Source organism: Micromys minutus (genome assembly GCF_963924665.1).
Source record: "Micromys minutus genome assembly, chromosome: 10".
Classification (NCBI taxonomy): domain Eukaryota; kingdom Metazoa; phylum Chordata; class Mammalia; order Rodentia; family Muridae; genus Micromys; species Micromys minutus.
Window position 1 is genome coordinate 25,004,577 of NC_137979.1, and position 17,103 is coordinate 25,021,679.

Sequence of the window (17,103 nt, forward strand, 5' to 3'; positions counted from 1 at the left end):
AAGAAGTGAGAATTTACAGGTAAAGTATTGCCTAAATGTATATTGTGCAAATCACTCCTCCTTACGGAATTCTGGGAATTTGTTAAAAATTAAGTATAAAATTCTGTGTACTATATGTATGACTACTAAATACAGAACCCAGAGGAAGGTGTCAGGTTCCCTGGAATTAGAATGAATAAAGATTATTGCAGGCCACGTGTGTTCTGTGTATGGAAACATCCAGTGTTGTTAAACAGTGAACCATCTTTATGACCACAATTGGGACACTTTTAATAGCTAGTGCACTGTGAATCCATGTGAAACTCTTGTGACACTCTAGAACATAAGGATCACAACAAACACTAGTGATCCTACAAAATGCATAATGAAAGCTTCTGCTATAGGGAAGCAGAGATGCTGAGTTCCTGGATAGCAGTAGGAAACCAAATCTCCAGTTACCTAAGAAATTATTCTATGGACTATCATACAGGAATAGGATTCATAGAAGCCAAAGCTATACCTGACCTAGACTTCTCTATGTAGTTATATTGAGAAAGACAAACTTAGTAATAGCTTCATCCTCTAAGCAATAACATATATTTAATGTGTGAAATATTCATAATACCATGGTAATAATATTAGAATACACATAACACACAGGTATTATACACACATACGTCATTTAATTTGTCTCACAGTGCACTCAAACCAATACACTCAGCTGGCCTACACACAACTATGTAGCATAGGCTGTCCTCTAAACCATGGCAGTTATAATATATAAGACTCTCAGGTGGGGGATTACAGTCATGGCACAACACTCTTACTTGAGAAATGTACTTGATTATAAATTGACTCTTTGTGACTGAGCAAAGGATACCTCTAGGCATGGGACATCATTCCAGTTTATAATACTGGAAATACAAGCCTGTGTACTTTTAAAATACATGATTCTATCTTTGTGCAGTTCCCCAAGTGCTTAGTGTGTCATTGAATGATAGAAATTTGTCCAGCTAGAGGTGCTTCATTGGTAACACTAAGCCCAATTTTTATATAAATCTGAAGATAACATGCTTTCATGTATATTTCTAATAAGCTCTTTTATCAATGAAAAAGAACAAGTAAGGTCATGACCAATGTACATTTGTAGAAAGTATTTGAGAAATATTTTTGTTTAAAAATAGCAATTTAGGCCAGTGATTCTTACCCTGTGTGTCATAATCCTTTTGGGGGTCAGATATTACATATTCTGCATGTTTAGATATTTTGTACATTGTACATTATAATTTATAACAGCAGCAAAACCTCAGTTATGAAATAATAACAAAATGATGTCATGGTTAGGGATTAGCACAGCATGATGAATTATATTAATGTTACAGGAATAGGAAGGCTAAAAACACTGGTCAAGATCCTACTTCCTTAAGATATTCCCAACATGTCACCTACCCCAAATATTGGTTCCAAAATTGAACCTAGACACAGAAGCTTATGTGTTCTTACCTAAGACTAGGATCAAATAATCAGAGTTCTGGCTGCAATATCAATTAAATAAACCTACTGTCTGTTAAAATTTATTTCCCTGACTTCTTGTCCATACTTCTACGTGTAATCAGAGATTTGCACTCCACAGCATGAAGCTTTGACTATCTCAAAGGATGCCAGTTCCTATGTGGGACATCCAGACAGGAGCCTATAATAACTGCTCTCAGAGGTTTGATCCAGAAGCTGACTAAAACAGATAAAGAGACCAACAGCCAAATATTGGATGGCTCTCAGGAAATCCTATGGAAGAGTTAGGGAAAGGAACAAGAGTCCTTTATAAGATAGGGACTCCACAGGAAGACCAAGAGTAAACTAACCTGGACCATTGGGAGCTACCAAGGAATAATCACCAACCAAAATTATACAAAAGGTGCAACATGAACTCTGGCACCTATGGATTAAGTGTGAAGATGAGTCTCCATGTGGGTCACCAAGCATGTGGAGCAGGGGCTATCCCTAGAACTATAGACTATCTGTGGAAACCCTTCCCCATCAGGCCTCAGCAGGAGAAGATTTTCTAACCATGGAGAGAGGTGATATGCCAGGGTGCTAGGATAATCAGATGGCCCTAATCTGCTCAGAGGAGAAAGGGTGAGACTCTGTGAAGGGTCAAGAGGTAGGGGAGAGCTTTAAAGTTTTAAAATAAGTACATTAAAAACAATAAATAAGTGAATAAATGGAAATAATAATAATAATAAACAGTAAAAAGGTAAATATAAAAAAAAGCAAAGTATGCTTTCTCACAATAAACAACCATAAGAACATGGAAGGGCCAGTAAATAACTCATTCTGCTTTTATATTTTGGTGAATCTGTATTTTATTTCACAGAGAATAAAGATGTAATATACATGTACACTTCTGCTTACAGACATCCCTGAGTAGTGGTGAAATTACTTACTTGAATATCCTGTTTCATATGTGAGGTCTCACAGATTCACATAAATGCCTATAAATCATTATGTTTAATCTTTACACACCAAGAAAACTTTGACTATTTCCATATTACATTTTTACATATACTTTAAGATCTTGATAAATAGTAATAATTCAATGCATACTATCAAACCTTTAAAAAATCAAGTACTGACAATAATATATTCATATATATTTATGCTAAAATGATTTTAATAGTCTCTACATATATCTCTGTTTTTTAAAATAAATTTGTAGGAAAAAATTCCTTGTGTTATCATTATAAAGAGATTTTCTTCTTGCAAAGGACTCTGATCAGGGCCTCTTTCATGTCTCTGTTTCTCAGGCTGTAAATGAAGGGATTCAGCATGGGAGTCACTGCTGTGTACATCAGGGCCATAACAGTCTCTTTCACAGTAGAGTTATTAGCTGATGGACATAAGTACAGACCAATAATTGTTCCATAAAACAGTGACACCACAGATAAATGGGAGCCACAAGTGGAGAAGATCTTGTGGATAACCCTAGTAGGTGAAATCTTTAGAATGGAGAAGACAATTTGTACATAGGACACAACAATGAGTAAGAATGGGATGACAATGACAAGCCCTCCCAAAATAAATATCATAAGTTCATTTATATAGATATCAGAACATGCCAACTTGAGCAGGGCGGATATGTCACAGAAAAAGTTGTGGATTACATTGTCCTTACAGAATGATAATCTAGCCAAGAGTAGAGTATGCAACATAGAATACAGCATGGTAAACACCCAGGACAGCAGCACCAGACACACACAGAACTTGGGACTCATGATGCTGGTGTAATGCAGAGGGAAGCAGATGGCCACATAGCGATCATAGGCCATGACCACAAGTAGAAAGCTCTCCATATCTCCAAAAACCATTAAAAAGTACATTTGTGTCAGACAACACACATAGGTTATTGATGTGTCCTGGCTCTGCATGTTCTGCAGCATTTTGGGCATTGTGACAGAGGAGAAGGAAAGATCAGTGAGGGACAAGTTGCTGAGAAACAAGTACATGGGTGTGTGAAGATGAGTATCTAAAAGAATGAGGATGATGATGATGAGGTTTCCCAGGACAGTGGTTAGGTACATGACCAGGAACAGGATATAGAGCAGATGCTGGTAATCTGGGGGAATGGGCAGGCCCAGAAGTAAAAACTGGATGATGACTGTTTGGTTGTTCATTATCATTCTTCTTCTCTAGTATCACAATGACAAAATAATGTCCCTTAAAATTCAAAACAAATCAAACATATATCTAAGTTATATATTCTAAATCAACTAATATGACAATCATTATTGTGATTATAATCTCAAGTTTCAAGTAGCTGTAATCCTTACAAACATTATTTGTTTTTTTTCAACTTGTCTTTAACTGGTTTCTATCTCCCATTCTTTCATTGACAGATATCTGCTATTTCTCCCAAGAAACAAAATGGATGAATGGTTTTCTACCCTATTCCTGCCCATTCTGGGCATCTAGTTTGTTTATTTGTAATTTGTTCTATGTTACTTTGTATATTATTGTTCTTAAAGAATTTATATGACCTTTCTCACCGTATTTTACATAAATTTGGGGACAGTTCCACACTCCAGTGCATTGAATTAATATTTTAAACTCAGACACCCATTTTTCTATAACATACAGATTTCTGTTCCACTGTTAACTAAGTATGTTTTTTCCATTGCATCTGTGACAGTCATCAGAAGCTCAAAATCCCCAAGTGAAATTCATGTGTTCACTTTATTGTCTATAAAGTGTTCCTTAGTCTCCCGCCTTTCCAGTCTGCTGTAGTATAATAAAAAACTGAGTTTTGAGTCAAAGCTATGCGGATTTCTATCCATTCATTTTTTTTCTTACATAGAACTGCTGTATGTGTTATTCAGAGACTCTCTTCCAATCTTCTCTGACTCTATCAATCTTTATGTGAGCTTATATTGATCTATGAAAACCACATCATATCTTACTGGAATACAGAAGCAGGCTCAGCTCACGTCCATGCCTTCATGTCTCCTGACACATCTCTTCTTCAATATGCTTCAATTACATTGTTGTATTCTAACAGATGAAGTCCTACACATTGTTTCTGATTGATTTTTTCAGATTATTATTGTTGCTCTGAGAGTAAGGACAAAGCTCATTACAGTGACATAAATGCTGTTTCCTTATCTCACATTTGCCAATGTTATACCACCATATGTTCTCACATGCTTTTCTCTGATCATTTAATGCTGGGGTAAATCTTTTCCTATTCCATATTTTACAATTTCTACTTCTCTTGCCTATTACTTCCTTCCCCATGTTTCTCTTTCATCTGACCATCTTCATATGCTAAACATACTGCTTATTACATAGTCAACCAAGTTTAATCTGTATCTCTGTACTAAGTGAGACATTCAGTCAGTTTCCCTAGCATCCTAAACATATCACATGGACATAATATTTTGATCAAACATTTTATCTATCTTAGCATCAATTGTAAACTATAGGTAGGAAAGGTCACATATACATTCATTATGTTTTCTTGTTTAAAGTAATTCTGTAGCTCCAACCAGGGTTAGCACTATTTATGATATAGTTTGTATCCTAGACACATGTACACTTCTTGTCTTCCCCCATACAGTGATTATGAACAACACTGGATAATAAATCTATTACCTGTCTCAAAGCCAATACAGGTAAAATATCAAGAGATTTTAGAAATTGTCTTAGAAATGCTACAACTAAGTCTGACTGCTTGCTCCTTGACAGATTTACAGAGTTTAATTCAGCTAAATTTAAAGTTTGCACACTTACACATTGTGCACCAGAAATTAGCACAAACGAGAGGCTATCATCTAGAAAAATATCATGCAAAATTTAAAAAGATGCTCTATGCATCCAAAACTTTCATTGGAATGATGAGCAAGTATCACCATGCCCCATTATTGCTTCTCCTGTAAATTAATAGAAACTTCATGTTATTTATGCATGTGTGTAAACATCAGATTACAGAAATATCACCTTTAACTGTTACCTCTTATGGACCCAAGAACTTCATGTCTTCTTTACATGGTAAGCTCACAGTTCACAAATGAAGCTGCACATAAAAATCACAAGGGACATGCTTCCCTCTAAGATTTGGCACAACTGAAAATTATTGTGAATTAAGTAGGTTCAAAGAGTTTGAATGAATAGTTTTCATTGTACATTTGCAAAAATACCTGATGATATTAATGTCACTCTCTTAGGCACAATCACATACAATAATACCAGTATTATAAAAATTTGGGTACTTTTATACATAAAATGAATCAGCAAATTGTGGTGGACATTGTACAGACTTTGGGAAGATCACACAGGTGAAATTATAGTAAACTACATCAATAAACTACATCTCTTAGGGACACTCTTGTGTTGAAATGGTAGAGTATTGAGAGAAAAAAATACAATAAATAATTGTAATAGACAGGTCAATATGTACTTAGTTACATGATGACCATGAGATAAATATTTGCACAATGTGGTAAAGTCTTGGACACAGAGAAATAAAAGAATGTTATCATACCTGGAAAAGTGTCCCACATCACATTGTAGATTCATATGAATTCTCAACAAGATGCATGCTTATTTTCCTGATTGTAAAAGCCCACCAGGACTGAGTCACAGTTTCTGGTTCATGATCCTGTTCACCTTCATTTTATTTGCATGAGCAGAATCTGGCATCTTTTGTGCTTATTACCTATCTGCATCATCCTGACTCATATTCTCCTGCTGCTATTGCTGGCCCTTATGGGCCCTACATCCCAGGGGAGTCTTTATACTCTATAACTCATTAATGATATAGTATTTACCCGGGACCTTTCTAGAACCAATTTACCTCAGGAATATCTAATCTAGACTTATTATAGTCACTGATCACTCCTTCCTATCCTTTCGAAAACCATAATTTAAAGAGAATAACTGATAAAATAAAGAAATAAGTAGCAAAAGGAAGACAAATATACAGAAAGCTGCATAATCCATGTCCCTTCAGGTATTGAACATTCTTTTGCTTGACTGGAGCACAATATGTTAGGTGAAAAATGAAGGAGTTTGTCTACCAAACCATTCCACTTTTTAGGCATTATTCTGATTGTTAATTAAAGTGTCTCACATAAGAAAAAAAATTACACAAGTTTTTCTAATTTTTGTTGTGAGCCTAGCCTTTGACTGTTGCTCCATCTCTCCAGCCCATCCAACAGTAGTATTTAAGCAGATAAAACCATATAAAGCCTCATACCCTGGAAGGCTTCTGAGGACAGTCAATTCTATATGACTGACTAATTGCAAAACAACTTGGGAAAGATATACAGACTACTTGAAAACTTTAAACTTTATTATTCAACTTCCTATGTGTGCCAGTATGTGAAAAGGGCTAGAATATGGCAAGCAGATGGTATGTTTAAAAGTTCCTCAAGTCAATAGAAACTCAGTCTAGGTTTCCATGTCTGTTCACTCATTTTGTCCTCTTACCTCCTTATAAAAACATTAATTGTACCTATTACCGCCATTATCCAAACTATCTTCTTATAGGTAAAATAGGACTTTATAATTCCATGTTGTATAAGCTCACTATTGACCATGAGGCCGTAGGTGCAAAGCTTTCAACCCAAGGGAATCTTTATCCTTATTGGACCTACATTTGTTGAGTCCTTAAAGATAATTAAATGACATTGCCTGTGGAAATAGTAGGATCTAAGGATTTATCCAGGACTTTGGATACTGTACTACCCCTTCTGGTTATATACCACAAACATGTTTTACTTTCTAATTGGTTTTACTTACTCCAAAGAATGATGCATCTTATTGCTATGTTTTGGTTGACATGAGAAACAAAAGTGGTCACGGTCAATAGTGGTCATGTGTCTTAAATATGTGTTATCTTTGTTATCTTTAGCAACAAATCTTACCTTTAATTTTAAGATAACCATGAGTAAGGAAAATAGCATCCCTTTCTTGTGAGGCTCTTGGACACAGCAGACTAACATTTAGAAGGGAGGTTTCTTATTTTAGGCATTGAGAATTTTGTTAGGAAGTCTATAGTTTTTGAAAAGAGCATTCTCCCCCCACACTAATATATATCATATCAAATGTGTATATAATATATCATATGTATTTTAAGTATGACTATCTCTCCTTCTTCTCTCTCTGCATAACCTTTTTCCCTACTTAGTTAATGCCCTTTCCCTGATTTTCATCTCTCCCCCTTCATGACCCACTATTCCAGAAAATGCCTGACATCAAATATAGGTTACTTTTTAGGTTCAAGGTTCATTCTCAGTTGGTAGGACTGCAAATTAATGAAGCTACAATTTAAACTAGTATGAAGAGTTACCCAAATGTAAAAATCTTCTCCAGGACCAAGCCATACATTCATTGGCATGTACCTAAAGTAATCAATATACTAATTTAGACATAATTTTTTCTTAGTGTTTCTATTGCTGTGAAGAAACATCATGACTGTGGCAACTGTTATCAATGAAAGCATTTAATTGGGGCTGGCTTGCAGTTTCAGAGGTTTAGTCCACTATTGTCATGTGGGACACATATTAGGATGCCCGAAGACAAGGTGCTCAGGATAGAGCTGAGAGTTCTATGTCTAAATCCTCAAGTAACCAGAAAAGACTGCGAGCCACTAGTCCTGTTTTAAGCTTTTTATACCTCAAAACCCATCCACAGTGACACACTTCCTCTCAGAAGCTGACATCTGCTCCAAAAATGCATACCTCCTAGTAATGACACTACCTGTGAGCCTATGAGGCCATTTTCTTTCAAACCACCAGACTTGATTACCCATGTCCATTGTATCTTCATTCACTATAGCTGGAAAGGAAATCAGCTTAGATGATGAATGTACAAGAAAAATGAGGTTCATACATGCAATTCTATTCAGCTGCAAAAAACAAATAGGAAATCAGGAAATTTTAGATAAATTGTTGGAAATGGACCATATTATACAGGGTTGTAACTGAACACAAACTGATGAAGGCTTTATATACTTTTTTATTTATGGAATTTAGCTCAAAATATTTAGATTTGTGTACATAATGTCAAGAATCAGCATATACTATAAATGCAAGTGTTGGAGGAGAGGTATAAAAAGGTTTACTGTTTAAGTTTCTTCCACTGGATTATTTTCGATGGAAGTTGTGAATTTTTATTATTGCTATTCTTCTTCAGCATGGATGTTGTTGGGATATAGGAAGGATACGAGGTATTTTTTAAAATATAATTACTTTGCATCTTGCCACTTTATTGAAGATTCATGTGCATTCTAAAACTTTTTCGGCAGAGTCTTTAAAATCGTTCATGTATAGAAGGAAATCATTATATTAAGATATTTTAACTCCCATTGTTATTGATATTGTTAGTTTTCTTCTGTTTTGTTGATATGGAGTTTCTTTATGTAGCCTTTGTGGTACTGGAACTCATCTTGCAGAGGAATCTGGCTTTAAACTCACAGAGATATATCAGCCAGTGCCTCCTGAATGCTGGGTTTAAAGATGTGAGCTACTATCATCCAACTGGCTGACTCTACCCATTTATTTCAATTTCTCAAATCTCTAATATTAGTTTTCCCCATTCCTACTGCAATGATACTTTAATAGAGCTCCTCATAATATGGTGACCTCACAACCACAAAATTATCACATTTCGATTCATAACTTTATTTCTATAATGTTATGAATATAATGTAAATATTTGATATGGATTACATTTGATATGTGACATCCCCATATGATTTATGATCTACAGGCTGAGAACCACTGATCTAATTGCTCTAGCTAAATCTTCCAGTACTGTATTATATGAGAGTGTGAAAAGCTCAAAAAGAGAACAAGATGAAAAAGAAGAGAACAAAGAAGGGGGAAGAATGGGGAAAGGGTTAAGTGGTACTTGTATTGGATGCAAAGGCCTGATGCTGATGGAGAGGAAACACACATGGCTCATAGTAAAATGTAGTTTATATAGGTACAAGGGGGAAACATTGTATAAGGATTAGGGATTTAATTTTAACTGGGAATGCTATTTAGGTGTGTCAAAGAGAACTTTTTATTGCTGGACTTCAATACTTTGATAACTGTACTTGTTAATGAGTTTCAGGATGAGGAATTAGGGAAATAAGGGAATAGCCCTAGAGAGATAACTTTAAGAATACAGTCTAATAGCTTTAGCAAGGCAGAAATAATTTGAGAGATGGGTAAATGCCTGCCAGAGGCATGATTATTATGCTCAAGCTGGCTAATGTCTTTTCATGAATCATCTTTACAAATCTAATAGGTGGCCAACTTAGTTACTAAAATTTATGTGATGTTTATTGGTTTTGCTTTATTCTATCATACTACCTTCTCCTCTTTCACTTAGTTTGCACCCCTCCATGCACAAATACTTCATCCCTGCATCTTATAAACCAAACACCATAATAAAATGCAACAAGACACAAACCCTTATAATCAAGTCAGTGTACATATTAGAAAATTATCGGAACAGGCTGAGCAACTGGTGAGTGGGAGACCTAGGCTGCGGGGGAGCAGAGGGATCTCTGCGGAGTGCACACGGAAAGGGCACCCCCTGCCCTGACCTGCCCTGTCCTCCCCGATCCAGTGACTGGGAACAGATCTTAGGAACTTCTGTACCCACCCTGAGACGACTTCAGGACACAGAGCAGAGCCTGGCCCAACAGCCAGCTGGAAAGGTGGCTCGGAGAGGCTGAGCATCTGTGACCACGAACAGATCTTAGGAACGTCTGTTCCCACCCGGACGCAACTTCAGTACGCAGAGCGGAGCCTGGCCCAGCTGCCACCCGGAACCTGGGCTGCCGGGGAGTAGAGAGATCTCTGCGGAGTGCACACGGAAAGTGTACCAGGGACACAGACCAGATACAAGGGAAAGGCAAGAACATATCACTGACAACAAAATGGCAAGAAAAAAGAGAAAGAGTATATCCCAAGGAAACCAAGACAATCTAGCAACACCAGAACCCAGCTCTCCGATAGTAGCAAACATCGGAATTCCAAACACTCCAGAGAAAGAAGACACAGACCTGAAATCATGCCTCAAGACGCTGATAGAGTTACTTAAACAAGAAAGGGAGGAAAAGCAAAAAGATTCAGAAGCTTTTAAAGAAGAAACAAGAAAAAAACTCAAAAAACTCAAAAACCAAGATGAAAACAGAACCAAAGAAATAAAGGAATGGAAGAGGGAAATTAAAACAGAAATTGACACAATAAAGAAAGCGCTAAAAGAGATAACCCTAGAGTCAGAACACCAAAAAAAGAAATCAGGAGTCACAGAAGCAAGCATTTCCAACAGATTACAAGTAATCGAGGAGAGAATCTCGGGGGCAGAAGACAACATTGCAAACATAGACAAAACAGCCAGAGAAGATGCAAAAAACAAAAAGCTCCTAACCCAAAATGTCCAGGAAATACAAGACACAATGAGAAGACCGAACCTAAGGATAATAGGAATAGAAGAGGGAGAAGAGTATCAACTAAGAGGCACAGTAAATATCTTCAACAAAATCATAGAAGAAAACTTCCCTACCCTCAAGAATGCGATGACCACGAGCATAAAAGAAGCCTTCAGAACTCCAAATAGGTTGGACCAGAAAAGACATACCTCCCGACACATAATAGTAAAAACATCAAGTGCCCAAAGTAAAGAAAGAATACTAAAAGCAGTAAGGGAAAAATGTCAGGTAACATATAAAGGCAGACCAATCAGACTCACACCCGATTTCTCAACAGAGACTATGAAAGCTAGAAGAGCCTGGACAGACATCATGCACTCCTTAAGAGAGCACAAGTGCCAGCCCAAGCTGCTATACCCAGCAAAACTATCAATCACCATTGATGGAGAGACAAAGATATTTCAAGACAAATCAAAATTCACACAATATCTGACCACAAACCCAGCACTACAATGAATTATAGGTGGAAAACCCAATACAAAAAGGGAAAATACAGCCTAGTAAAAACAAGAAAACTCCTAAACAAGAAAACTAAAAGAAGAAAAAAACACAGACACAACTCAACCCAAAAAAGCAAAAATGGCAGGAAACAGAAACAATTATTCCTTGATATCTATTAACATAAATGGTCTCAACTCCCCAATAAAGAGACATAGACTATCAGACTGGATACATAAACAAAATCCAGCCTTTTGCTGCATACAGGAAACTCATCTCAGAGACAGAGACAGACACTATCTCAGAGTAAAAGGGTGGGAAAAAAACTTCCAAGCAAACAGCTCCAAGAAGCAAGCTGGAGTGGCTATTCTAATATCGAATAAAGTAAACTTCCAACCAAAAGTTATCAAAAAAGATAAAGAAGGACACTTTTTACTCATTACCGGGGAAATCTGTCAGGAGAAACTCTCAATTCTTAACAAATATGCTCCAAATAAAAAATCACCCACATTCATAAAAGAAACTCTACTAAAGCTCAAAAAATACATTTCACCCCACACAATAATAGTGGGAGACTTTAACACCCCACTCTCACCAATGGACAGATCAGGGAAACAGAAACTAAACAAGGACACTGCAAAACTAGCAGAGACTTTGAACCAACTAGAATTAATAGATATATACAGAATATACTATCCTAAAGTAAAAGAATACACCTTCTTCTCACCACCCCATGGCACCTTCTCGAAAATTGACCACATAATTGGACACAGAACGAGCCTTCATCGATATAAGAAGATTGAAATACTCCCATGCATCCTCTCAGATCACCATGGTCTACGGCTGGTCTTTAACAACAACAAAGACAACAAAATGCCCACATACACATGGAAACTAAACAACGCTCTGTTAAAGGATAGCAGGGTCAAAGAAGAAATAAAGAAAGAAATTAAGGACTTTCTAGAATTCAACGAAAATGATAACACAACATACTCAAACCTATGGGTTGCAATGAAAGCAGTATTGAGAGGAAAACTCATTGCCCTAAGTGCTTCCAAGAAGAAACTGGAGAGAGCACATCAGCAACCTGACAGCACAGCTAAAAGCCCTAGAACAAAAGGAAGCAGATATACTCAAAAAGAGTAGACGGCAAGAAATAATCAAAATTAGGGCAGAAATAGACTAAATAGAAACAAAAAAAAACCATTGAAAAAATGAACAAAACAAAGAGTTGGTTCTTTGAGAAAATCAACAAGATTGATAAACCCCTAGCCAGACTAACTAAAGGGCAAAGAGAGAGTATCCAAATTAACAAAATCAGAAAGGAAAGTGGTGACATAACAACTGAAACTAAGGAAATTCAAGAAATCATCAGATCCTACCACAAAAACTTATACTCCACAAAATTGGAAAATCTGGAGGAAATGGACGAATTCCTAGACAGATACAAGATCCCAAAGTTTAATCAGGACCAAGTAAACCATCTAAATAACCCTATAACACCTAAAGAAATAGAAGAAGTCAACAAAAGCCTCCCAACCAAAAAAGGCCCAGGTCCAGACGGGTTCAGTGCAGAATTTTATCAGACATTTATTGGGGATATAACACCAATATTCGCCAAACTATTTTAAAAGATAGAATCAGATGGAATACTACCCAACTCATTTTTTGAGGCTACAATAACCCTTATACCTAAGCCACACAAAGACCCTACAAGGAAAGAGAACTTCAGACCAATCTCACTTATGAACATTGATGCAAAAATACTCAACAAAATCCTTGCAAACCGAATCCAAGAACACATCAAAACCATCATTCATCATGACCAAGTAGGCTTCATCCCTGGGATGCAGGGATGGTTTAACATAAGGAAATCCATCAATGTAATCCACCATATAAACAAACTTAAAGACCAAAATCACATGGTCATCTCACTAGACGCTGAGAAAGCATTCGACAAAATCCAACACCCCTTCATGTTAAAAGTCCTGGAAAGAACAGGAATCCAAGGCCCATATTTAAACATAATAAAAGCAATATACAGCAAACCAACAGCCAACATCATACTTAACGGTGGGAAACTTGAAGCAATCCCACTAAAATCAGAGACTCGACAAGGCTGCCTACTCTCCCCCTACCTATTCAACATAGTATTGAAAGTCCTGGCTGGAGCAATTAGACAACAAAAGGAAATCAAAGGGATACAAATTAGAAAGGAAGAAGTAAAAACATCACTCTTTGCAGATGACGTGATAGTGTACTTAAGTGGCCCCACAAATTCCACCAGAGAACTCCTACAGCTGATAAACAAGTTCAGCAAAGTGGCTGGATATAAAATTAATTCAAACATATCAGTAGCCTTCCTCTACTCAAAGGACAAACATGTGGAGAAAGAAATTAGGGAAAAGGTACCATACACAATAGTCACAAATCTATGAAATATATAGGTGTGACTCTAACTGAGCAAGTGAAGAACCTGTATGACAAGAACTTCAAACCTCTAAAGAAGGAAATCAAAGAAGATCTCAAAAATGGAAAGATCTCCCATGCTCATGGATTGGAAGGATCAACATTCAAAAAATGGCCATCCTACCAAAAGCAATCTACAGATTCAATGCCATCCCCATCAAAATTCCAACCCAATTCTTCATTGAGTTGGAAAGATCAATGTGCAATTTCATATGGAACAACAAGAGACCTAGAATAGTGAAATCTATCCTCAACAACAAGAAAACATCTGCAGGAATCACTATCCCTGACCTCAAGCTATATTACAAGGCAATTGTGTTGAAAACTGCATGGTACTGGTACAGAAATAGGCATGTGGATCAATGGAATAGAATAGAAGATTCAGAAATGAGCCCTCACATATATGGTCACCTGATTTTTGACAAAGGAGCCGTAAACATTCAATAGAAAAAGGACAGCCTATTCAACAAATGGTGCTCGTCCAACTGGCACTCAGCATGCAGAAGAATGAAAATAGACCCTTTCTTATCTCCTTGTACAAAGCTCAAGTGTAAGTGGATCAAAGATCTCCACATTAAACCAGATACACTGAAAATATTAGAGGATAAAGTAGGGAAAACCTTAGAACACATAGGCACAGGAAAAAAATTTCTTAACAAAACACCAATGGCTCAAGCTCTAAGGTCAAATATTAACAAATGGGACTTAATGAGATTGCAAAGTTTCTGTAAGGCTAAATACATTGTCAAGAAAACAAAATGGCAGCCAACAGAATAGGAAAAGATCTTTACCAACTCCACATCAGATAGAGGCGTAATATCCAAGGTATACAAAGAACTCAAAAAGCTAGACACCAGATAATCAAACAATTCTATTTAAAATGGGGTACAGAGCTAAACAAAACTTTCTCAATTGAGGAATATGGAATGGCTGAGAAGCATCTAATGTAGTGCTAGACTCCTTAGCCATCAGGGAAATGCAAATAAAAACAACCCTGAGATTCCACCTCACACCAGTCACATTGGCCAAGATCCAAAACTCAGATGACAGCAGATGCTGGTGAGGTTGCAGAGAAAGAGGAACACTTCTCCACTGTTGGTGGGGTTATAAACTAATACAACACTCTGGAAATCAGTCTGGGGATACCTCAGAAAATTGGATATGGTACTACCTGAAGACCCAGCTATTCCACTTCTGGTCATATACTCCAGAGACACTTTAATACACAACAAAGATACATGTACCACAATGTTCATAGCAAGTCTATTTATAATAGTCAGAAGCTGGAAAGAACCCAGATGTCCTTCAGTAGATGAATGGATACAAAAATTGTGGTACATTTACACAATGGAATACTACTCAGCCACCAGAAACAATGACTTGACCAAATTCTTAAGACAATGGCTGCATCTAGAGAATGTCATCCTGAGTGAGATAACCCAGTCACAAAAGAACAGACATAATATGCAGTCACTGATAGTGGGATGCTAACCCCAGAGGCTCGGACTTCCCCAGAAACAACTCACAGACTGTGTGAATTTCAAGAAAATAACAAAACAAAAAAAAAAATTATGCTCAATCTTTATTTTCTAATGCTTTATTATAGAATTTTCAGTTATAAGAAAGGCTAAAAAAATCTTTACACACCAAGAAAACTTTGACTATTTCTACGTTTCATCTTCTTTTACATGTACTTTATGCTCATTGTTACTGGTAGGATCTTTATCACACTATCAAACCTTTAAAAAAAAAAGTACTGACAAAAATGTATCGTATAATTTTATGCAAAAAATGCTTAAAATCTGTACATTGATCTTTGTTCTGTAAAAGAAAGTTGTTAAAAAATAAAAATAAAAATAAAAAAAAACTCCAAAGAGAATTGTACAATAATCCCCTCACCTTAGTGCTTTTTTTTTTTTACAATGAGCAGACATTACATGTAATACTGGGTACAACCCGGAATTTGTCAATGTTTTATGTTTTCTTGGTGGGTAAGGATTGAGCATGACTATGTTCTAATGTTGTGTTCCTGGTCCCTGTATCGTGCAGGGCAGGGGCGAGCTTTCTGTGTGCACTCCAGCAGAGAACTCTCTGCTCCCTTGCTGCCTGGATCTCCTACTCACAAGTCTTTAAACCTTTAGGAACTGCTGGTCCGGTTGGTAGATGGGCCAAGCTTTGTTCTGCCCATTATGCTCAATCTTTACACACCAAGAAAACTTTGACTAATTCCAGGTAACATCCTGTTTTGTATGTACTTTTTGCTCATTGTAACTAGTAAGACCTTAATTCAGAGTATCAAACTTTAAAAAAATAAGAAAAAAGCTAAGCACTGACAAAATTTATATATACATTTATATATGTATATATTTATATACATTTATGCAAAAATGTTTAAAATTTTATTCTTTTATCTTTGTTTTTTAAAATAAAGTTTAAAAGACTATATGCTTAGCGGCAATAAAAGAAGGACTGCCATATATTATTTAATGAGAAAAAAAGTTCTTGAATGAAACTAATGTCAGATAAGTGTTGCTCTGAATTTTCTGGTCTGGTTTGGTGGTGTTGCTGAGCCTAATTAAACTAGAAATCTTTTTCTGGGTCCCCCTAAGTGCCTATGCTTTTCAGGAAAGTGAGCTGGAGACTAGGTATATTGGCATGGACCTTATTTATATCTATCTGATGCTTGGCTGGATGGCAATTGCCAGGAGTGTAGGCAAGGCATGTGTTTTTCATTCACCATCAGTATGTCCTGAGCTTAGTTTTATAATCATAGAAATCCATAAATTGATCAGTAAGATCAGGATCTGGGCACTGCCACCTTCATGGCTGTTGCAATTTAGTTCATAAAAGCAGTTCAAATGGACAACCTAGATTCAAACCATTACCATGATGACAAGAGACAGAAAGCCACTTTCTAAAGGAAATTTAAAGAACTATTTATAGAATGTTTTGGAATCCTTAGGAAAATAAGTGGTTAAACGTGGGTTGTGGATGAGCTGAGCCTGAGAGGTAACTGGATATTGTAATATATACAACAATAAAAAATGAATCTATTGAACTGTGTGTGAACAAAGAACAGAAAACTGACAATATTATAAATTAATTTGTTTTGTAATATTACTTTTATAATGAAAAATATCTTATTTTAATTTATGTTAAGCATTGATATTGAGAATAAATATGTAAAATAAACATAATGAATGATCAAGTATAAAAAATATTAAAGTTTTATACAT

At 36.3% G+C, this 17,103-nt stretch overlaps 1 protein-coding gene across 1 annotated transcript in view; it reads right to left on the bottom strand.

Annotated features, from left to right (window-relative positions):
- Nucleotides 1–2,717: 2,717 nt before the first annotated feature.
- LOC308425169 (uncharacterized protein) overlaps nucleotides 2,718–17,103 on the bottom strand; it is a gene marked incomplete at both ends in the record, with an annotated part of 55,268 nt that continues 40,882 nt past the window's right edge. The window contains 2 exons of the mRNA XM_080922404.1: nucleotides 2,718–3,665; nucleotides 5,125–5,209. Of these exons, the coding sequence (XP_080778530.1) occupies nucleotides 2,718–3,665; nucleotides 5,125–5,209 (1,033 nt within the window). The remainder of the gene's footprint in view (nucleotides 3,666–5,124; nucleotides 5,210–17,103) is intronic.